This window comes from Diplotaxodon limnothrissa, linkage group LG23 (genome assembly GCF_057381915.1).
Source record: "Diplotaxodon limnothrissa isolate DT_005_m linkage group LG23, D_limnothrissa_male_GT1.1, whole genome shotgun sequence".
Lineage (NCBI taxonomy): Eukaryota > Metazoa > Chordata > Actinopteri > Cichliformes > Cichlidae > Diplotaxodon > Diplotaxodon limnothrissa.
Genome location: NC_140617.1, coordinates 23,548,093 through 23,572,422, shown reverse-complemented (window position 1 = coordinate 23,572,422; position 24,330 = coordinate 23,548,093). Strand labels below are relative to the sequence as shown.

Here is a 24,330-nt window from a genome sequence, read left to right as displayed (position 1 = left end):
AGGCATCTGCTAATTAGGGTTAAACTGCATGGACTTAATAATGATATATTTACTGTCACTGCACATATACAACATAATTAGGTGAAATGACACATGAGAGCAGAATGATGGAAAAATCATGTTCAGGGACACAAAATAATGTTGAGAAATACGAAAAAACAACAACATTGAAATCAAGTAATCAGTCAATTTTAATCAGTAGATCACAGGTTGTGAGTATATGGAAGTATAGGAACTGTCATGAGATCGCGATGTATTAAAGTACAAAAGGGAAAGTAAAAGATACACATGAGACATTTTATATTCTATGGGCATTCACTGCACGGTTGATTCTATTAAAATAATAGAATTTTACTGAGCTGAACTGCAGCATGGACTTCCTGCATGTTTAACACAATTAACCACACAGCAAACCGTATTATTGTTAAATAATTGCATTAAAAATGCTCCAAAAGGCACCAACACCACAAAGAAGGTCAAGAGGTCCGGCTCAGTGATTTAAAAATGAGCTGAGGTGAGGAGTAGCAGACAGCTAACCAGCCACAGCTGTCACTCAAAGCGGTCAGAACCTTTACCGTATGTGACTTTAACACTAGAAGTGCCAACGGGTCACTATGACCTGTTGGCATTTTAAAAATCATGTAACCCCTTCATCTTGTATTTCATGACCTTTCCTAAAATGGGTTTATTCATCTTTAAAGTGAATTTTTGGACGCTCGGGACAAAAAGAAAAACAAATGACAACCGTCTATACATTAAACGCCTCAAAATGAGTCAATTTCACCGCTGTCAGAAGGTAACATAAAATGCTGGGCTCGACATTTGCGATATGTAGGTTGCCTGGTAAGTAGAGTTGGGCATTTCATTGAAAAATGAATCAAAACTGACATTCAGAACTTCCAATCGACACAGTTTTGACCATGTGAGAAGCATCATGGAGGGAAATGCTGAGCTGACTGCGCAACAGGAGCAAATAAAAATGCCGTGTCCGTTATTTGGACATATTTTTTGGCTTTATTAGAGACTGCGTCGAACAAAAAGAAGAAAACTGTAAAAAAAAATAAAAATAAAAATCTGTTACAACACTCGAAGCACAATCATGTTATTGAAATCAAAATCCCAGCTTTAGTAGTTGAGCATATTTACAGTCTAAAGCTTCTAAACTATGAGGGCAAAAACTATATATATATATATATATATAATGTATATAATATATATATATATATATATATATATATATATATATATATATATATATTATATATATATAATGTATATAATATAATATATATATATATATATAATGTATATAATATAATATATATATATAATGTATATAATATATATAATGTATATAATATATATATATATATATATATACATACATACATGTATATATATATATACATACATGTATGTATATATATACATACATGTATATATATATACATACATGTATATATATATATATACATGTATATATATACATATACATATATACGTATACATATACATATACGTATACATACATATACATACATATATATACGTATACATACATATACATACATATATATATGTATATATATATATATATATATATGTATAAACACCCAGCACGCCCCTGCGGGCGGTTTATCCTTCAAGCTCGGGTCCTCTACCAGAGGCCTGGTATATATATATATATATATATATATATACACATACATATATATATACATACATACATATATACATACATACATATATATATATATATACATATATATATACATATACATATACACATATACATATACATATATACATATATATATATGCGTATGTGTGTGTCTGTGTGTCGGTGCATAAAGTGATTAATCATTAATTCTAATTCTATGAATGCATTTTTGTTTACTTGCATTTTGAGATGAAGGCTGCTATAACACGAAGTACAGAGGACTGTAGCGAGTATAGTTACGAAGAGTGGGCCAGAGTGTGTGTGGGTTGCTGGCTGTGCAGAGCAGCGGGGGAATCGTAGTTGAACCGAGAAGACAGACTGTGGAGTACAAATCCAAGCAAATAAAGAGTGAAATCCGGAGCAGAGCAGTCGAATTGGACTGGTTTTAACCCTCAGGAGCAGAGCTGAGGAGGGCTGCAAAATGAGGTGGAGCAACGAGATGGTTGCTCTTTACGCCTTGAAAGCCTGCTAGGAGTAATCCTTGAAGCTCTTTTCTAAACTGAGCACTTTCTGTCATATTTCAAGCCTGCTTATGGAACAAAATAACTGGGTGTGCATCAGGAGTTAGTGAGGTTGGGCTCTGTGTCTGCAGCTACCCTTGGAAAAACTCTGATCCAGTTCTAAAGGTTATCGAACCACATTTTTATTGATATACACAGAGATGCCAAAACTCGTCATTAAGGGTACCCGGGGGGTCTGGGAACTATTAAACCCCCTAAAACTTAAAAAAACAAAAAAACAACTTGTTTTTCCTTCGTTGTCATTACTGCTATCCCAGAGGTATCAGTGGTTTCAGTGTTAGGCCTATATCCACTTGTAACAAATTAGCTATATATAAATTAACCACTTGTATAGATGTAATAAAGCTAGACCACAACAGTCTCTACACATGCTTATTTCTGCTGCAGAATTTCACATGGGCATCAGTGGACCTGACTCACTTTTAGCCACTAGAGGAAATGCAGTTTTTGGCACTGGCTTCATTTTTCAGGCCCGCAGGTCAGGTTGCCCTTTGGTTAGAAACTGAATTTGATGGGGAACAGTTGGTGGACCGGTCAGAATGAGTTTGGCTCAGTTGGTGGACCGCAGAGGTCAAACAAACTGTAACTTAAGCAAATAGGAAATGGCTGCAAAAGCCCACAAAACACAAACACAAAGGAAGTTGAACAAAGCATCTAACCACTCAGGGTCACCATATAAATCTCCAGAAAAGCTACTGAGTGGGACACGTAGATGGTCTTCTATCAGTCTGTCAAATATTTTTTAAGGTTGCATAAAAAATGTAGAGCGATCACTTAGTTCAATAATGAAAACAGAAACAAGGTTCTGCTTGGTTTCTATAAGCTTCAGGCTTAGATCAGAGTTTTCCCAATTTCCACATCACATTTTGAACTTTTGGAAAAATAATGAGTATACACACAGCTTTTCCTAAATATGGAAGCCGCTGTTGCCTTAAGCTGTTTGTACAGTACATGACAAGTTGGCGTGTGACTATTTTTACGGAAATTTGCTACTGTACTCCTTACAGTAAACAACTGCTGACACGTTTGGATAATCCATCCTTTCCACAGCAGACAAAGCGCCACGCGAATCCTCCAAACGCCCAAAAGTACCTCGACAAGTTAAACAGATTGAACTCGAGAAGATCTGCCGACCTTGAGAGCAATACAGACGTTATTAAGAGGTCTTAGCGCCCGGGATACAACAAAAGTGCACCGAATATAAAGACCTCTCCTGTTCCATCTAAATAGCTTGTGACAAAGTGTGGAAAATGTCTTTGTTCTGGCATTAAGTCGAGGGTAGGAGAGGTGAGGGTGAAATCGGATAAAGGGAAGAGAAGAGAAGGAGCATCTTGAGACTGCAGATGATGAATGAAGGAGAAGAGGATGAGATAGATGCAAAAGAAAAAAAAGAATAGCGGGCCATGGAGGAAGGGGTGGGGTGTATAATCCCGATGACTGAGCCGTGTTGCACTCGCTGGGGAGGGGAACTCTGTCTCTCTTTAACTGGATTTGGGTGAGCTGCTGTTTATCGGCGTATGAGTCGCCAAGTGCTCCCTCTCAGCTGTCAAAACCATCCTAATCTAATCTGGAGACATTTCAGCCATTTGCTTTCAACACAGCACAGTACATATGGTCATGCTTGTACGCTCGTGTCAATGGGAATGAACCACAACATGTATATGTATGAGGTGGCTTTTTTTTTCAGATAGTGGGGGTCGGAGACAACAGTGGTTTTACAGCGGGGTTAGAGCAGCTTGCGACAGGATTTGGGGAGTCTGCGCTCCGGATGTGGGGACCCCATTGTGTGCGGCAGCCTGGCTAATCTTCATTACCGCACACAATGACGGGGCAAGAGAATGGGGCCTTGGCTGGAAAAAGGCACGGAGAAACAAAAGAGCGGCGAGCAGCGAAAGACAGGGGAGGAGGGCCGAAAATAACAGAGGGCTAGAGGAGGGAGATAAAGAGAACAGTGAAGCGGAAAAACTCTGTTTCCTCCTCATACAGTAGCAGTCAGCGAGGGCCCGCTCGGTACCCCAATCACGTCCACACACCGTGAAGTGCAACTGTGGCGCCGTGCCCGCACTGATAAGAGCCCAAAACGGTTTGTTTTTACGCGCTGAATAAGAAGCCACAGATTCTGTTTACCCTGCTTTTGCGTTGCAAGTGTTGTGTAACTGTGCGCCTGTCGGAGCCACAGTTTAAGCCTTTGTCACTCATTACAACACCAAATCTGAGGGTTAGCTAAGAAGCAAAAAAAGGAGGAGGAAGAGGGGGTGGCAAGAAAACAAGCAAAAGCAGGTCAGTGGCACAGCCTTGCAAGGCCAAGGTGGATTTAGTTCGGGGGGGGGAAGTTGCGAGTGTGCGCAAAGTTACGCAAGGGTGTGCGCATTTTTGGAGCCGCACAACAGGAGGTGGGGGCCGCTGTCGTTCTGTCTTTATTCCGGCTGTAGCTGCTTTCAAAACAAACCTGAGCGACAAAGATTAGCGCAAGCTGCTTAAAATATTGAAAGACGTCTTCTCGCCACCACCGCCACCGCTGCTTTGGGCTCCCCTCCAAGCGATAGTGTAGCGAGGGAGTGAGAGTCAGTGAGTGAAAGTGTGTGTGCGTGTGTGTGTTTAGGTTGTATGAGGATGGGCGGGGGCAGCGCGGCAGGCTGAACCCATTCACCCCTCGGTGCAGAGCGGCTGGCTTTTCAGCAGGAGTGTGAGGACTTTTCACCCCAATTTCATCATGACAATGCACAGCTGTGTGGCGGAGAAGAGGGGACTTGGGTTAGACACACTGAGAAAGGTGTTGGGAACTCATTGACTTTGGCCTTTAGGGTCTATGTTAGCCTGGTGAGTTGTACAGGTGGACAGATCGAGCCAAATATCAGTAGTATCGATGCTAATGCTGGTATCGGTATTGGACAGATACTAGTGCGATGGCATCGATCTTTTGTTTTCATTATCTAAGTTCAGTATGCAGCTCACTGAATTATGTTAAATAAATAATGGTTTTTTGGAAGTGGAAAACATATACCTCTGAATATCTGAACCTTTTTGAGCCGACTGTCACAATGGTTTTAATTATAGCACATTTGCAGCATATTTAAACAGAAGCTGACCCAAAGTGCTTTAGAGCGCATTTACAACCCAGGTGTTCAAAAAACCCCAAATACATGAAAAGCATGAAAATACATGAAAATGTTTTTTTTTTGTGTGTGTTTGCTAATTGTTGTGAAAGGTAAAAATTACAGTGATTTAGTGATCATTAAAATGTGTTCAGAATTTTCAAATTGATTATGATTCATCTGCCTTTATAGGTTAAAAGCATCAGTATTGATATCGGTCCTGTATATACTTGGTAAATACGCCCCCTCCTCCCATCTAAGAAGAGCTTTCAGCACAAAAAAGCGGGTGATTACAGGGCAAAAGGGTGAAATCTGGATTAAAAGACGTGTTAAGATTTCGGGGTTAAAGTTTAAAGGCTGGCAAATTAATGTATTTTAAATTAACGGGAGGTCATGACAGTTACAGTGAAATGTTTCTAAGACAGGAACAAGTCCGCGCGTTTACACGCACCACCTGCTCCACTGAATATTCAGGGGAAAAAACAGCCACTTTTCTCCCACATATAAACACACGCACACACACATAAACCCAATAAACCCTGCCTGTCTCTGTCTCTGTCTTGCTTATACACACACACACACACATAGCAATGAAAATTATTGATGTGCTCTCTTATAAAACAGTGGCTGCTCCCTGAAGTATTCCAGGCAACATCACAGGCTGAAAATAGCTGCCGACCCAAATAACTTTCCCCGCTGGAACGGAGAAGGAGCCAGACCACAGCCACTGGCGACTGGCTTTACTAATTGGCATCATTTTACAATGAAATAATATCTGGGGCAATAGACTGAATAACACATAGTGGTAAACTGGTGAGCGGGAGCGTATGCCGTGTAGCCACATGAGCTTGGAGGATGGGGGAGCGATGTAAAGGAGGGTCAGGCGGAGGGTGGGGATGCCTTCATTCTTGTTAGCATAAGTTATCAAACTGTTTTCCTCTGAAAATAAGCACAGGGGGGGGGAATTGGGTAGTGAAACATTTATGTGACACCATCAGTTTAGTTAAAAGATGAGAGAAAACACATCTATGGTGTTTTGCTAAGATTTGACACAGATCCCCACAGAGATAGTTTGTTTTCATTGATATAGCATTGAATAATGGATTCTCTCTTTTTTGAGAAAATGTGAGTAAAAAAGGCTACAGAAGCCACATCCGCACACATTTAAGCAAGTACACTTGGGTCTGTGCTTCAGTTTTAGGTTTGAAGGAAAAAATGAATAAATACGAATATCTGCTGTGATATAACAATGCGAAAACATGATGATGGCCATGATAACTGGTGCTACAGAAGCCAGGTGTAGATAAATTCTGTATCTGGATGTTGACACTAGTGTGGATAAAACTTAAGGCTACTGCTGCTAGTATTGCTAAGGTTAGCCAAAATCTGACGTTGGGTGTTTGCCATATTAGGCAGAGTGCTGCACATTTCAACAACTATTTGTCGGCTAAGTTTCAGCGTTTTCTGAAGGTTGCCTTTTAGACTAGTCTAATGTTTTTTCTTCTCTGATTTAAGTGACTATAAATTAGTTGGCAGTAACATCCCATCAGGTCCAGAAGCCTAAGAGCTTTGACAAAATAGCAGTAGTTGATTGAATGCTGACTTCCTAAAAAGGGTGTTTGAGTTGTAGTTAACCTAATGCAATGTTTTAAATGATTCTTACTCTTTCTGATTTTTTGACGGTGGTTTGTTGTTCCCACCTACTTGAAATTACAACCTGTTCCCTTAACTTGATATTTTTATTTAAGTAAATTTGTGCAACTTAAGTTTCCCTTTTTTGTGTTGTAAATTTGTTGGATTGATCTAAGTTCATCACGTGTTACCAGTTGACTTAATACAATTATGTTGTTCCAACAATTCTCTTTTTTCAGTGGGTGAGGATATTTTAGTATTAATAGTTCTTCTAGTTTACAATGAAAATCATTTTATCATCAATTTCCCTCAAAAGTTGAAAGAAAATCTCTATTTCTTGCACCAAACTGCCACATTCTTTCCTTTTTTACAGCATGACCCTCACTTTACTTTTAAATGTGGGAACAAATTCTCTGTGCGGTGATTTTATTGTACAAGAGCTCCAAGGTGGACTGTGCTGTATCCATTTTTGTCCACCTTGTCCACCTCAGACTATCAGTACAAGTCCAGGTCACGCCACCTACAGAAATACTCTGATGATTCTGCAGTGGGTGAATGTATCAGTGATGGGCAGGAGGAGGAGGAGTACGGTGCACTGGCGGATGATTTTATGTTTTGGTCTGGGAGGAATCACCGGCTTATAAATGTGAATAAGACCAAAGAGATGGTGATTGAAGTCAGAAGGAAGAGGATGGCTAGATGGCCTGTGTCTATTCTGGGACACTCTTTAAGCTGTGTTGGAGAGGAGGTCACTGAACAAACTGTTATCCACCTGCTAGACGGGCAGCAGATCACCTTCTCTAAAAGACTCGGTGCAACGAAAACAGAAATGGGAAATCTTTTGTACCGCATGTTATCACCATCTGTAATACAATATATCTTATAATAATGCATCAAAGAGCTATGCCTTATTTTAACGACTGCGATTCAAGCCAAATGACTAGACAGGGAGATTTTATACCCACATGCTATTCCAAAAAATCTGCATTTTCGGAAAAAAAGACAACGGTTCTGGTATTCGGATGACCCATGCTCATTTTGCTCAAGGCCCTGCACTTATGTCGACCACAAGACAGACACCACCCAAACTCCCAGTTTAGGCCACAATATCAAAATCCCCCACCACTGCTCACACACACACACACACACACACACACACACACACACACACACACACACACACACACACACACACACACACACACACACACGTACTTCTAGGGAACAAGCGAGGGAGGAAGGCATAAATACAGATGTCTTTTGGCAGCCTAAATCTTAATTAGCACCAGGAGATTCATCTAATCAAAGGGTTGCCAGCCCATCATTAAGGCTAAAACACACAGTGCTCTCCACATACGAGAACAGAACAATGGGAAACAGAGGTATGCCGTCATGCTGATGAATGGCTCTTCCCACAGGTCTCATTAAATCACAGAAGGGCACTTCCCAGGCCGCTCGAAGAGTTAAGAAGGGTGCGCAATCTTCTCACCCCCTCTGTCTGTCAACGCTTATAACATCCTTTTTCCCCCCAAGTAAGCGTGTTAAAACATTATTTTTCATAGTGGAAAAACTGCGCTTTCAGGCTCTGACATACGGACTAATCCCAATTCAAGCTGAATCCGTCTGGTTTCGAGGAAACAAGTCATATCTTTTTCAGACAACTCAACCCTGCAGGGGCTTGGAATGACTGAAACTACATGACATACCCAGTTGGCTTGAGATATCTGTGTCTTTAGGGTAATTTGGGACCCAGTTTAATCTTCCAGAGAATTTAGCGTCAGCTGCTGACAATGGAAAACATGCTTTATCTATTTCCGAGCATCCAGCTGAGTCCTCACCCCTGGCTGCGAGCTGCCAAAACAGGTATGATGCTCTCTAAATTTTAAGTGAATGATGTGAAACAGCTTTGAGGAGGAGGATGACAGAGAAACTAATACATCGGGGTAGGCAGATTGAAACCGAATCTCATAAACGAGATGAAGGAGATAAGAAAGATAAAAGAAGGATGGGTGAAAAGGGAACAGGATGACACAAAAATACAAAAGGAGATAAAGGAAACAGAGACTGCTGCAAGAACAAATAGATCAATCATTAGAGAGATAAAGTGAGGGAGCGATATAATGACAGATGAAAATGCCCTGTCACTCTGGCCAACCGGCCGGACAGCTTCGGAGTACCAAGCCACTGCACTGGGGGAACAAGTGCAGACCGGCTTTGCATGTCAGCCAACATGCAAAGCACAGTCGGGATTGCATACAAATCTGCAAAGACCCACAAACTCCTAGGAGCTTATGTCATGCACCTGAAAGTCGAACACACCAATAACTGGCATTGTTATGTCTTTACTGGACACACCGAGTCCGACCTCAATCTGAGATAACATCCTTTTGTAATACTTTTACAGCACGTCGTCGACAAGGTCTGCCGTTGTTCTTCACTGCTGACTGTCCTGCTTTATAGGCCATCCAGCCGGTTTCAGAGAGTGTCACGTCCTTGCCGCTGTCACCACAGAGAGCTTAGAGCCGTGATTGATGACTTCAGATGACATCAACAAGCAGCGGTGTTTACTCTGGGCAAATTGCCCTTGTCTCCCCCACCCCCCTTTCCATCTCTTTTTGCCCCTTTCTCTTTTGCAATCTTTGAAGCGAGATGGTCCACATGTCTGGATTTCTGGTTTCTGGATGGCTAGAAGTCTCTCGGGGTGGGATTAGCCTCACAGACTGACAGCTAAACAAACAAATAGTCCAAAACTGGTCTTCCTGCTTGCTGAGGCTGCCTAGCAACAGGTAGGCTGGAGGAGGGGGATGCAACGCTTCAAACGCTACAGCCGATTATGGCTCCAAAATGCCTGGACATTGTGTGGATGTGTGGGCTTTATTAAAGCCAAGGGATTTCTGAATATGTGAGCATCCAGGAAGACTAAACACTCGGTTTAGTAACACTTGGTTTTCTTAGTTACTTTCTGTTGTTACTCACAGTTTTTTTTAAAACTGTCAAGGTCTTTTAGATTGCATTCTACTATTTGAATAAAATAAAACAAACAAGGTGGGATTTAACTCCAGCTGGGTGTAGCGAGAAAGAAATGTTTAATGTGCCAGCAGCTACCTGGCAACAGTGTAGGATTACCTTAATATTTACTTGTGACTGCAACTGGAAATCTGTGACTAAATTCATCAGTGTGATATAAAATACCACTGGAGATCCGATTGGAAAGGTAGGAGTGAAATCAGAGTACACATTCTCATTGAAAAATACAACAAGAAACGTGTGCAAACACACCTGGAAACACAGTATATAAGGCAAAAACAGGGTTTGTACAGTACTAAACATCTTAAAAATGAATATTTGGTGTGAACTCTCTTAGGCAGCTTTCTTGTCATTTCTTTAAGCAGTCTTCAGGAATAGTTCTCCAGGCTTCTTAAAGGACATTCAAAGCTCTTCTTTGGATGTTTCTGCCTTTTGTTCTGTTCTCTGGCAACATGATCCCACACTGCTTCAATGATGTTACGCATTTTCATTTGAAAATGCAGTTTTCTCTCCGTTTTGGCCTCGCGTCCACACTGAGACGGCGTTTTCACTCAAGGAAAACGCAGTGTTTTGAAAACGCTCTCGAAAACGCATACTTTTGAAAACGGTGCTTTCACATCGCAGTGTGGACAGCGAAAACTGAGACTTTTTGAAAACGATTAATATCAGTCTGTACATGCTTCAGATAGCTTTTCTTCAAATCTTTAATTCTCACTCGCTTTTGCAACTTTGTACTTTTGTACTTTTGTGTTACTCGCAGCAACAACTCCACCTCATTGTTAGTCCATTTAAAAAACTCGGTGCTTTTCCTCAACAGTTTGCTGCAACTTTTCAAAGAGCCAGAAAGTAAATAAACTGTAGACACAAATGAGGCAGGTTCGAATCGCCTTGCGTTTCACACATGTGCAGTACTGGAACATAAGCGTTTCCGGCCGTTTCAATGTGGACGCACAACTCTGTGAAAATGACTGAAAAGGCTAGTGTGGACGCGGAGCCCTTTCAGATGAAAATGCCATTTTTAAATCTATCCAGGCTAGTGTGGACGTAGCCTAAGGGACACTGATCCATGACTGAGAATACTTTACTGTATTTTTCTGTCCAGGTATGATTTTACTGCATTGACAGTGTTTTGGGGATCATTGTCGGGCTAAAAAATGAAGCTGTGGCCAATCAGATGATTTCCAGATGGTTTTGCATGGTGGATCAAAAACCTGACTATACGTTTCAGTTTTTAATGACACATGCACACCATGCCGAGATATGACAAGGTTCAACTAACAGCTCTTTGAGAATCACCTGTTGGTGCAAAAATACAATTTTACCTGTCAAACTGTGTTACGTGTGGCATTTTTCATAGATTTAGCTAAATAAATTGAAACAAATTGTGCTTTTATGACAGGCTGCTAGTGAAAAAGTGCCTAAAGACACAATTTAAAATTGGTTTTCCCACAAAACTGGCTCATCCCTTGACTTAGGAGCCTTTCTTATGCTTGAATGAGTCATAGACACATGTTAAGAAAAAAAAATCTGAAAAAGGTACAAGGACTGGGATGAAAAGGAATGAAAAAGCAGTCAAAGCCCTTCAGAAAGCCTGGAGAACTATTGGTCAAAACCACTTTAAAAAATTACAAAAAAGTCATTGGAAGCAAAATATAAAGAAATGAGGGGTAGTTCAAGACTTTTGCACAGTACTCACCTGTCATCTGTGCATTTTTTGCCTCACAGTTTTTTTTATAAAGTTAGTGAGTAAACTAAACAGGGAAAAAATATTAAATGGGTTAAACAGTAAACTATCCCTAACCCCCACTGGAACGTATCAGCTATTGACTGATGACTGTGAGTCGGGGGATAATGGCCAATCTTTTTCACTTTCCTACCAGCAGGTAGGACTTCCTCTGCCATGTGCCAATCATTGTTTGCAGATACAGGAAAATTTCAAAAAGTTACTTAAAAGCAAAATCTTCATCTTTCAGTGGCCAATTTTTTTTGTAAATGCCTTTTTCCTACTGATTCTGCATATTCATAAAAAAGCATGTGTTTATAGAGATTAACCTAACCTTAACCCTAAATGGCTCACCTGACCTTGTGGATTTTAAGGCCTTCAAGAAATGTTTCTGTAAAGCTGACTGCCTCCTGGCTTCAGGTCAGAACACTTTTAACTAACCAAACAACATCATAAGTCTGGCTGTGATTATTTTGCTAAATCCATGTTTTAGAGTTTTGCTATGCTTGTTATGAGAAGGCCAAGACTACATATCTTCCTGCCAGCATCCACCGATACATGCTTAATCTGCTCGCTCATGATCGGAGCTGCAAACATGGAGCTCACTGTCATCCTACCCTTTCACGGCAATAAACTTTATTGAAATAGCAGAAGGAAAACTATTTTTCGGCTTTATTCGTGACACGCTCCCTGTTAAAGGGCCTTTATTCAGCTTTGTGCCAAATTTTGATTGCGTAACTCCTGAGTTCAACTTTTTGTAGTGAGACTGACTTTAAATGAGGGTTAGAGCAGGGCAAATCAAACAAGGCGGCTGTGACTTCGTCAAAAGTGCCTTCTCAGAATTTGTCAAAGAGCAAAGAAGGGAGACAGCGAGAGAGAGACAGTCAGGAGATAAAGAGAGAGGGAGAGAGTTGGTGGTGATTCCAAAGCATAAAATGAGTGTCTGAGACTTCTCTTCCTTTCTCTTTCCTCCCTGCGGTTGCCAAGCCGGATGGCAGCAGCGAAGCATGTCGGATCACTGTAAGGTGCTGTAACGGCTTCCCGATTTCGCCTCAAATGATGTGAAAATCATTGCCAAGCCATGTGTGGTGGTGTGAGGCGAAAAAAATGACTAGCTTCTCTTCTCACTGTTAATCAAACCTGGGGTGGCAGAGCGTTTCGCAGACGGAAGCCATACATAAAGATGTGCTTGTTCACCGCTCTCCCTCCACCAACACCCCCAACCCCACCAACCCTCTGCCATTTTCTCCTACACCACCTACTCTGGCTTTTCTCTGACGCGCCAGTCACCGGAGAGTCAGACAAATGAATACTTCCTCTTTTTCATCAGCGCTTCCCACCTTTTCATCAACGCCCATAAAGCAGTAGCCGGCACCTATCACTGGCAATTGCCTCTCGGCTGCTTGAGTGATGAGACAGAGGTGGCAGAGTTCACTAAGTGCTCTTATGGCAGAATGGATGTTACTGGGTCAGAGGGTCGCTCGTACATCTCATTACACAGGATACACAGACGCACACAAACCTGTGCACCTGCCCGCGACTGTGTGTGCATACAAAGAAAATGCATCCTGACGTGAAATGATGAGCCTGTGGCCCCCGCGTGTAGCAGCAAACACTCAGGCCTGTGCAATACACACTAGGCTCTAACCTCTAGACACGAGTGCTGTGCAATACTGCAAATTTTGGTGTCAATCCTATACCAGGTAAATACAGGGTCTGTATTGCTGATACTGACACCAGCACCTTTTATAAAGCACTAGAGCAGTGAGACATTATTTTTACTTTCCACAACAATTAGTTAACACAAAAAAACACACTGTAAAACCTTTCTGCTTTTCATGTATTTTGAAACTGCTTTTAGTTTTTGGAGACCTGGGTTGTAAATGTGTCTGTCTCTTAAGCACTTTGGATCAGCTTCTATTGTTTAAGTGTGCTATAGGCTATAAATAAAATAGACGTGACAGTCAACACAGAAAGGTTCAAATGTTTTTCTTCTTCAAAAGAATGAAAATAGAAAAAAAAATAATTTTAAGGACAGAAACAAAATATCGATCCTATCACGCTGGTATCGATCTGATACCGATACCAGTGTTGCTATCGATACTAGCGATATTTGGATCTATGCGCTCACCTCTACTAGACATTAAGAAAAAGGTAAAAATAATGAATGACATGCATGTAAGCGCAATGCAGCTCCTCCAAAATGACTATCTCATCAGCTTTTGCTGTGTCTGCTAATTAGATGAACTTGTTGCTCTTTAACTACACACACACATTTATCAGAATGATAACCTTGTGGCTGAAAACATTTAAGAAGAGTCCAGCAAAGACGCTGCATTGTGTGCAACGGCGCACAAAGACTCCCTTTCATGCCTCGCTGCGTCACGGGCCAGCAGGCTATGTCAAACACATTCTACGTGACATCCATCTCCAAGATCTCCTGCTTGATCTCGGGTTAAAAAACAAAACACCGCAAGGAATCAATTCCGAACTCCAGCATCATGAGGTAGCACATGAATATGGAAGACGGCTGAACAGAGCCAGACGTCAGCTAAACTAAAACACAATTAATGTTTCTCTCCCTCCCTCCACCCTCGCCTTTTTGGAGAAGGCCCAAACTCGATTTCGGGGAATTCCGCATCTCATACTTAAGAGTTGATGTGACATTTTAATAAAGCAACACGCCGGGAACGAAAAAACACTCGCAGGAACTCTTCTGAGACAAATAAGATTAAGTCCCGGGTTTGTCCTTCCTCTGCCTTGCTGAACTGTGCCGGCTACAGGATTGATTTAATTTTAATTTGCATAAAATTACATCAGATCTCAGGCGGCGAAAGGTCACGGAGAACACGCGAGACCTGTTCCAGAGCTTCATTACTTGAGACAAAGGTCCAAAAAAGTGGTGGATGCAGGTACTCCACGAAAGCCCCACGGAGATCAAAAGATCCATACTGTGTCAAATCTATAAGCAGGAAGAAAATAAGGGGGAAAAGGGGGGGGGGGGGGGGGGGGGGGTTGAGCGAAAGGGGAAAACCAGGGATGGGACAGGAAGGTGGGCGGCGGGAGCGCAAGTTGGCTGCTCTCCCCAGCATGCCTGCTGTGTGTGAGAAAGCAGCTGTGGCCTACTGAGGATTACATAACATACTGGGACACACACACATATCCAGTCCTCACCGCTGTCTCTCTATAGGAGGATGGTGTTGGGGTGAGTGGGGGTATTTTCTCTATGTTTCTTTGGCCCTGACTCCAGCTTAAACGAGCCCAGTGTGGTGCGACTTTTCCCTCTGACTCAAAATGTGAAACGACTCCATCCATCAGCATCCCTACTTCTTCTGAGCATCAGGACATCCTGCTTCTCCACCCTTTTGATTGTCTTTCTATATGTGCGCCTCACTCCTGGGGTGGGGGGGTGGGGTTCAAACCCACCAGACTGTGAAATGCAAAATCTTGCAGTGGAGAGAATGTGCATGCTCTGCAACTTCCTCCACCTCTATCCTCCGCCCACCCCCCCACTCAGTCCCAGACGGAGTCGCCTTCGCTGCCAGTTGGATGTAAGTGGATGCATCTGAGCAAGCGGGCTCGCTTATGGAGGTTGCGGCTGCCATGAACAGCCTGTCCTCATATAGGAGCTCCATAATGCACCGTCAAGCAACGTGCAGACATTTTGCTTGTGCAGGCAGTCGCACTACATGTGTGTACTCTGTGTGTGTGTGCTGAACCTCTGAGGGATAATATATGTGTTGGAGGGTATAAAGTGTGTCCCGAGGTCAATGACCGAGAGCCATCAGTGGTGTCCTGTTACAATCCTGCCCATCAGGGTCAGGTGCGGTGGACTGGGACACGTCATCAGCGGAGACTGAAAAATCCATCATGTCGGCCTGAAATCTGATCCAGATGTTTTTTTTCTTCTTTTTTTTTTTTACAGATGCTGGCAAACCGACAGCAAAAGCCAACCAAGGCTTTCTCTGACCAAAATGCCAGTTTACAAAGGAGCCTAAACAAGCATGGGAAAGAGAAGCCAAGACAGCGAGACAGCAGAATAACACGTGCGCTCTTTGCTTTGAGAGAAACTGGGTCCCACAAATAATAAGTGCGCTCTGACCGGCTCTGCTTGTTCCAAATCCAGCTCAGCCCCGCACTTTGTTCCAACTCTGAACAGCCAACTGTACGGGGATTTGGAAGCGAGACAGCGCGCAGTTCAGCTTGGCACTATTAGGTTCAATAATGGAACAAATAGCAGCCTCAAATGTACCATCTGCAGACCTCCAAAAACACTTTACTGCTTTTCTTCTCCCCATCCCCCTATAACCGGCTGAATCATGCCTCGCAGACACCAACAGGGGACACAGTCATCACTCTTGCCATCGCGTCTCAGGGACCCATTTAGGGGCCGACAACAACGGCCTCCTATCTCGCCATCAGGCCGCCGTAAAAGCATCGAATTCTAAATTGTGCCTGGAATACAGAGGGGACCGCTCAAACTGCAGGGCCTCGGCTGGAGACGGAGCTTTTAAGGCAAGCCACAGCTCATAATTCCTGTATTCAGGGGAGCTCAGTGGCATCTTCATGCTGCTACGATGAGCACAATGATCGATTTGCAAAGCTCAAATCCTTTTGCTCTCAAGGCTGCAGGGATCTTCTTATCTAAACTATAGATAGTTTTTCCAAAAGAAGAAGAAACCTTCTCCTCTGGTGATTTGTAATGGGGCTGGAGGCTTTGAATGCTTTGAGGAAAGCATGCATCTTGTAAAGCAACTGAGAGGCGACTGTAAAAACTGCATGCCTGAGAGTCGGGATAATGACAACACACTTGAGTTGGACTTGACAATGTTACTGCCCCCAAACTCTAAACTGTTACTATAGAAGGAAAATGTTCTTTTGTTTTGCGCCCATCTTTACATGTTTTACAGCTTATACACCAGAGACATCAAACATAAGGCCTGGAGGCCAGAGTCTGAAGGCACTGGATGGTTTGGGAAAATGTGAAGGAAGGCATTCATTTTGGACTTTTAACTATATTTCAATAGGATTTAAAGCTTTTCCTACTCATAAAGAGCTCTAAAATGGCCATTCACAATAACCAAAGTAATTAAATTATAGATTTCAGTAATTTTCATTCTGAGACTACACCCAACTCTTAACTGTTACAACAGAAATGAAACGTAACAGTTAGCTTCATTTGTGCACATCATTACATGATTTACAGATATCCAACTTATTTTACATTCCTGGCAACATACAGACCACTTTGATCCTATGTGGGCCGGACTGGTGAAACTCCAGTTTCAGAAACTGAGGTACACATTTAATCAGTGAGACATCTTAATATAAGAAAAAAGTGCAGGACTCTTTGGACTTAAATTGGAAGAGGTAATTTTTTTAAATTACAAAAATCTACAATTTCATTTCTTTGGTGTGTTGTGAATGGACATTTTGGCGGTCTTTATCGGTACATAAAGCTGTAAAACTTGTGAAAATACAGTTAAAAGTCCAAAAGTTATGTCCTCCCTCACATATTCCAAAGCCATCCACTGGGCTGGTTTGGAGTCTCTGCCAGGTGAATTTTGGCCCTGGCAGGTGTAAGGTGTAAGGCAGGTGGTGTTATGTTTAACACCACCTGCCTTACACCTTAGTAGGCCAACAAGCATTTCCATTTTGCTACAATTCTTCTAGAAGCAAAGTCTTAAAAGTCAGCAGCCATCTCTGGATTTGTGTTGCCTCCCAAAACCAAAGCGAGGATCTTTCACTTGTTAGACCAGACACAATGGAGCCACTTCCAGTCAAAAACACTAAACAAAAGAACATTTAAAAAGTAGAACCTCTCTCAGTTACATTTCTACATTAAGTTAACCTTACTTATGAGAAAGTAAAATATGCAAATCTTGTACAAAACAAGTAACATCAATTTAAGAGGAGGTGAGTCGTACTAGCTGTTTATTGTGAGTGTGCAACAGTTAGCTTTGTGGGGGTGTGGGGGTTCCTAAGCAACCCCCAGAGACTGCTCTGGGTTCAGTTTAAAAAGTTTAAAAAGTTTTAAGTATTTAGCGCTATCTTGTAGTAGTTTCATTCAATTCCATTTAGTTTAACTTATATTACGCCAAATCACAACAACAGTCGCCTCAAGGCATTATTTAGTATTTGTCTTTTTTTTTGTCTCTCTGTTTAATGCCTCTGGTTTGAAGTTAGCCAGCTAACTTTAACTTAACTACACTGCATGTGGGCAATTTGCAGGCAAGGCAACATCACCAAGGTCCCAGAGTTGTATTAGCCAGAAGAAAGGCAGGTCACGGTCAGTTTGATCTTTCCATTTAGCCCAGGCTGAGGGCAGATTCAGTCACAGAATTCATCTATGAAATTACATTTACCTTTTTTTTTAAAAATCCCAAAACTACAGCTAATCACACAAAATGATGCCAGACATCCTGGCAAAAAACGAGCCGATCTAAATCTAAAACAGTCAAAGACCAAACAGAGCCCATAAACAGCGATTCCAATAAAAGAGAGCTGACATTTCCCACCCTCACAGAGAAGAGCTTTGCCCACATATCCAGCTGTCTTCTCTCTTCCATTTGCATTAGGTATTGATTTTAAAATGCAGGCTGTGGGTGAGAAGCAAGAGAGAGCGAGAGAGAGAGAGAGGGGGAGAGGGAGAGAGAGAGATATTCACTCCATATGATGCCCCCCACATGCAATTTAAGAAAAAAATCCCCTGACAGGAGGATAGGCAGGGAGTTGGAGACTTGTTATGAAAAGATGCGTCGGTGGCTAACAGTAGGATGCCAATTAGGCTGCTTGGCCACAACCAGTCACGCACCGGTTTCTCCCTCTTTCTCTCTCCATCCCCTCCCTCCCTTTACTCGTGGAGCATAGAAGTGGGGAAAAACTCAAGCTCATATTTCATGAACAATACCGGCATCAGATTTCTGTGCTGTGATTTTTTTTCTCCCCCTCCTTGTCCGGTAATTCAAGTGCAGCATGGAAAGCATCCTCTCCAGCATCAGCATCATCAGCAGCAATGCAGGTGGGCTCTTATTTGGACACACAAATGGAAAAGAGGAAAGTAGGAGGCATGTTTGGGGGAAGATGTCCCTCCTCTGAGTGACAGGGGGACACCAAACCGAAGCAGTGAAGGGGGAAAATGTAAAAATGAATCATTTGTTCGTTAAAAAAAACTCCGATTTGAAGATTTTTTTTCTAACACACACACCCACACCATCATCACCACCACGCAATGAATAAATAAACCCAGCTCTGGTGCCATTTTTAAAACAGTTTTACAAACTAAAGAAGAAAGAAGAAGAAGAAGAGACGCGTAAGCGCAGATGGCGTGAAGTCTCTCCGCGCACCCCGGCGCCATGTGGCCGCGTGAAACCCAAAGCTTTACACAGCATCTCTCCGTAGACACCCGCTGAATTTGATGAAGCAAAAGGGGGATTTAAAAAATATGAACAAATAAAAAAATGTGGACATTACTGGTGACAGCTTCTTCCCTCACCTCCTTCTTCCCGTTAACACTTAAACTGCTGCTACAGAGCCAGACGCGTTGGGGGATCTATTATGGATAGGAGAGGGGAATTCTTTTCGTGCACGAGGGTTCAAACCTGAGTAATCTGAAGGTTGCAAATCTATTATTTACGTCTAATTCACTCCCTGTTCGAGTGCTCATCTTCACCTCCCCTTACATCATATTTGACAGCTTTATTACGCGCTGCTTTGCGTCCGCATTTTATCCACTTTGCTCATTTATCGGGAAAAACCTGCCAGATACACGAGTGCGTGTTTCTTCTTTTTCTTTGAAAGTTGTGCATCCCGAGCGCAAATTTGCGAGCTCGCGGCTGAAGCTGGCACAGCCGATGCTGAAAGCTGAAAGTTGACACGTACCTGCTGCCAGTTCTCCTCCAGCGAAGGCATGGCCGAGAAGTAGCCGGTGTCGTGCACGAGCTGAAGTTCCTGAAAGATACTGTGGTTCGCCAAGACATCCATGCTTTACGCTCTGGTGATGGGAAAACAAGAATGATCCACAGGGAAGGGGGTGGGAAGCAGAAGAAGAAGGAGAAGAAGAGGAAAAATCTATATATGTGTGTATGTGCCTCCTCTCTGGGCTCTGTCAGACCTCTAAATCCACTTCTTTCATATTAGTCCTTAAACAGGGACGTTAACGGCTGAGCGAGGCGGCTGGCTTCCCCGTACCTGCGCGCATTCTCGGGAGTCGGTGCGTAAAGAGGAGGCTGGAGGTGATGGAGGCTCCATGCGTATCCGTGTTGCCAAAATAGACACGCGATAGGGGAACCGAAGGAGGGGGTGGGGCTTGGTAAACGAAGGGGCGTGGTTCGGCTTGTCAGTCAAGCCCCTTTTAAGGCGAATGGGCGGTTCGGGAGGCGTTAGAGCGGCTGGGAGAGCGTGCAGAGGCGGGGTTGGAGGGGGGGTTTCGCCGGGCAGGATTGGCTCCCGTGTCCAGTCACTCACGCCAAATATGGGCTCGATAGGTGAGCTATTTATGGATGGGTATATTAGATTTGGATGAAGGTCTGAAAGACTAGTCTGAGAGGCGAAGCTGTGGTGTAAACATCATGTGCTAACAAACGGGAGCGAGGAGCGGTGCTGATAGCCTCCTATATTGTTCCCCACAGTGCAAATGTTTAATTATAAAAAAGAGCTGCAGGAATATAGGAAAGCATATTCCTGCAGGGATTATGCTTTTAATGAGTTTAGAGTCAACGTATCGCACTTAATGGTGTTTTAATCTCCTGTAATGTTGTTTCAGGGCTTCTGCAGAGACTGTGCTATTACTGTACAGGCAGGAATCTCATTAAAGTGACCCACACAGCAAAACGTGGTGGGAAAAAGAAAAGTTCACAGTGTGTCTGCGAGTGTGTGTGTGTGGAGTGATAAATAAGTATCCAAATCTTCCACCATGAGTCTTGTTTGGTGGTGTGAGTAATCCCGCTTATTCGCCGGCGCCCCGTGTAAGCCATCGAAATTGTACACTTCCACACGGGCTCAATAGTCCCTCGCACACACAAGGAGAGAGGCAGAGACTGCTGCTGTCTCTAATCTTATTACAGCGCTAGGGGAAGGCTAGCTGAGGGCCCCGGCTCCGCAATTTACACATGGCATCTTCGGGAGGGAGACAGATGATGAAGTTCCTGCTGACATTTATCCATTTGACACAACTCACTCCATCTTTCTTTGCCCTGCCTTTCTATTTGTCTTCCTGCTTTCTTTTCAAATCTTCACCTTTCTTTATCTGTGAGCCCCCCCCCCCCCCCCCCCCCACCACCACCCACAATCATCTTGTAGCCCAGTCAGAATTTCATGAGTTTACCGTAATAAAAACATATAGCAGGAGGAAAACACATGACAGAGACATCTACAGTTGCCATGTGCTTTCTGGAAAACAGTCGAAGTGTGCTCGCCCCTGTTTAGGGAATCTCTTCATGGCTGACTGAGGTGTAAAATATTTACAAGATAAATCCTGTTGTTTTTATGCATTCTTCATGCGGTTCCTTGGGTTTATCAAAGAGGCAGACGAAAACTGACAAAGGGCTAAGACTGTTAAGTTGTTGTTGTTTGTTTTTAAATCACCGCGTACGGTGTAGAGTTTAAATTTGCTGGCGCTTTGTTCATTGCAGCAGTTTTAGGTTAAATTCTGTGCGTAAACGTGCTTGCGTATTATTTGTTATTTTTATTTTACTGTTCTGTGTGAAAAATTTTATATTCATGGTGAATTTCCATTATAATAATGACGTCAGTCTGCCATCAGACACAAACTATACTGTTTAACTGTTAAACTCACATGGCAGAGACATGACACATTTAGGCATGCAGACATGGTCAAGATGACTCGCTGAAGTTCAAACTGAGCATCAGAATGAAGAAGAAAGACAATTTATGTTTGTCGGTCTGAGTATTTCAGAAACTGCTGATCTGCTGGGATTTTCCCACACAACCATCTCTAGGGTTTACAGAAAATGGTCTAAAAAAGAGAAAATCTCCAGTGAGCGGCCGTTCTCAGAGAGAAAATCCCTCGTTGATGTCAAACATCAGAGGAGAATGGTCAGTCTCCATTGAGCTGATAGGAAGGCAACTGTAACCCAAAGAACCACCCAATAAAACCAAGGTATGCAGAAGAGCTTCTCTCTGAAAGCACATCAAACCTTGAAGGCAGACAGCAATAGAGCAAGACCACACCCAGGGGTCACTCCTGTCAGTTAAGGGCAGGAAACTGAGGCTACAGTTCACACAGGCTAAGCAAAATCAGACAACAGAAGATTGGTAAAACATTGCCTGGTCTGAGGAGTCTCAAGTTCTGGTGCAACAATCAAATGGCAGGGTCAAAATTTGGTGTAAATAACACGAAAGCATGGATCCATCCTGCCTGGTGTTGGTGTAATGAAGTGGGGGATATCTTCTTAATACCAGCTGAGCATCATTTAAACACCACAGCTTACCTGTGTAATGCCATGTCCGTCCCTTTATCACCACAGTGTACCATCTTCTGATCTTCTAAATGTCATGTTTAAAACTCTTTGTTGACTCTTTCAACAAAACAAAACAAAAAAACTTATGAAATCTGTATATTTTCTTCCCCATTAAAATTAAATTAAATTAAATTAAGCACACTTCAAACACAGCATGTGTAAACTGTTGACCATGCAAATTGGTCGGCAGTTCATCAGACGTTGAACTGCTGACTATATTTATATTTATATTTTATATTTTGATTATATTATATTTTATTATATTTTGATTATATTTTGGAGATATAATGTGCTCCTGCACATGGATTTTGATGTGCTGCGACAATTACAACTGCAGACTTAGCCAGTCTGTAGTTTTAATTGTTCTAGTGAGGTTCCTGAGGTATTAATTTCTTTTAAACATTTAACATCTGTGCAAAAAGTTTAGATAAGTGTGAATCACCTAAAAATTAATAAAGATATTCAAGTTTGACGGCATTTATTATAGAAGCATTCTGGCTGTAGGGCAGGGTGTTGTTGCTGTTGCTGAAGAATGTATTATTTACTGAAGTGAGGACGTGGGACAACACTGTCACTGAAAACCAGATGTGAACCAGCCACAGAGGTTTTGTGCCTGTAAGATTGATGTAGCCATGGCGATGTCACCCAGTAGCGATGGCTGTCGTCGTCTCAGGTTTTTCATTCTGAGCGTCACAAGTGAGGAGTAGATCTGACTGAGACTGACTGACTGATTTCTCTCAGTGTGTTCGTGTTATATAAAACAAACACCATGCTGTATTTAATAAGGCTTGAAACAAGTGACTGAGACCACAAACTCATTAGGAAAGTTTTTACTGAGTACGAGAGGAGAAGAAGACTGTTAACAGTAGTGTATTTACCCCCTGCTGAACAGTAGAAATAAGCTACAGAGCCCGTGGTTTCAATGCAGAAGATTAAATATTACAATTAAGACACATTTTCAAAACAAGAAGGCCACGTGAGGCCGACTTGCTACAATTCTGATTAAACCACGTAGTCTATCAATAAAGTGCAGGTCACACACGCCTCAAATAGGTTATAAAAGACTGAATTAAAGCATTGGGCAAAAGTCTAGAGCCACTCCCATTTCTTTATACATTGTGAGAACAAAATGAAGGTTTTGACTTCAGAGGTGAATGTCAAAGAACAAACGGTTTAAATATAGTTTATGCATCTCGATTCATTTAGTTTTAATTGCCTACATATGATAGGATTGCTCCAAAAAAATGTAAAGTTGATTCAGGTGACTAAAATATTATGTGCATTTGTAGTGTTTTTACAAGCGTGAGTTGCTCCACATGGACTACAAAGGGTCTAACTTTGTCTGACATCAAATGTGAAATGTGTTCGTATAACATGTGGGGTGTTTTCATGAGAAACGGGAGCATGGGACATTCCCCTCCAGGATAAAATGTGCATGTCTGAGTAAATTGTTGCACTGTTTACTTCTGATTGGATCACTTCCACATTTGTCCCGCCTTTCTACACAATGTACTTCATTCTGATTGGATCTCATTTCTCTAGAACATTTTCACCTTGTTTTCATTCGTTATCAAACGTGCCAGTCCATTATATCATAGTTTTTGTCCCTGTTGCCTTTTTTTTTTTTATCAGAAAAAAAAGATTTCTGACAAAAACTATGATGGAAGTTGTTGGTCTAAGAAATTAACACTGCTAAAGAGGTTAAAGCACAGATTTATTCATTGATCAACATGTATTGGCCTATGGCCTTGATGACCCTGAAGAAGGCCAAATTGGTCAAGTAGTGAAGCTGTTATTTATGTTCCAAGCGTTGATGGAGCAATATGCCAACATATTGGCAAATACAGTAGCTCTTTGGGAATCGCCTTGTTGGTGCAAAAATACAATTTTATGTCTGTCAAACTGTGTTATCTTTGGCATTTTTCATTGACTCACCTAAAGAAATGGGAATAGGTTGTGACCAGCTGATACTAATAAAGTCCCTAAAGGTACAATTATAGTCAGTTTTTAAGTTGTCTGTTATGTCACACAACACTGGTTCATCCATTGAGTTAGGTGTTTTTTTATGCTTGAATGATTCACAGGTCAGAGTTAAGTGACTTAACAAACAACAAGAAAATTTTCTGAAAAA

General features: G+C 42.1%; 1 protein-coding gene across 1 annotated transcript in view; it reads right to left on the bottom strand.

Moving 5' to 3' along the window:
• The window catches only part of LOC146608100 (Krueppel-like factor 7), a 47,183-nt gene extending 27,317 nt beyond the window's left edge, over positions 1-19,866 (bottom strand). The window contains exon 1 of the mRNA XM_085347475.1: positions 19,600-19,866. Within this exon, the coding sequence (XP_085203601.1) occupies positions 19,600-19,701 (102 nt within the window). The 5' untranslated portion in view covers positions 19,702-19,866. The remainder of the gene's footprint in view (positions 1-19,599) is intronic.
• Between the last annotated feature and the right edge of the window lie 4,464 nt (positions 19,867-24,330).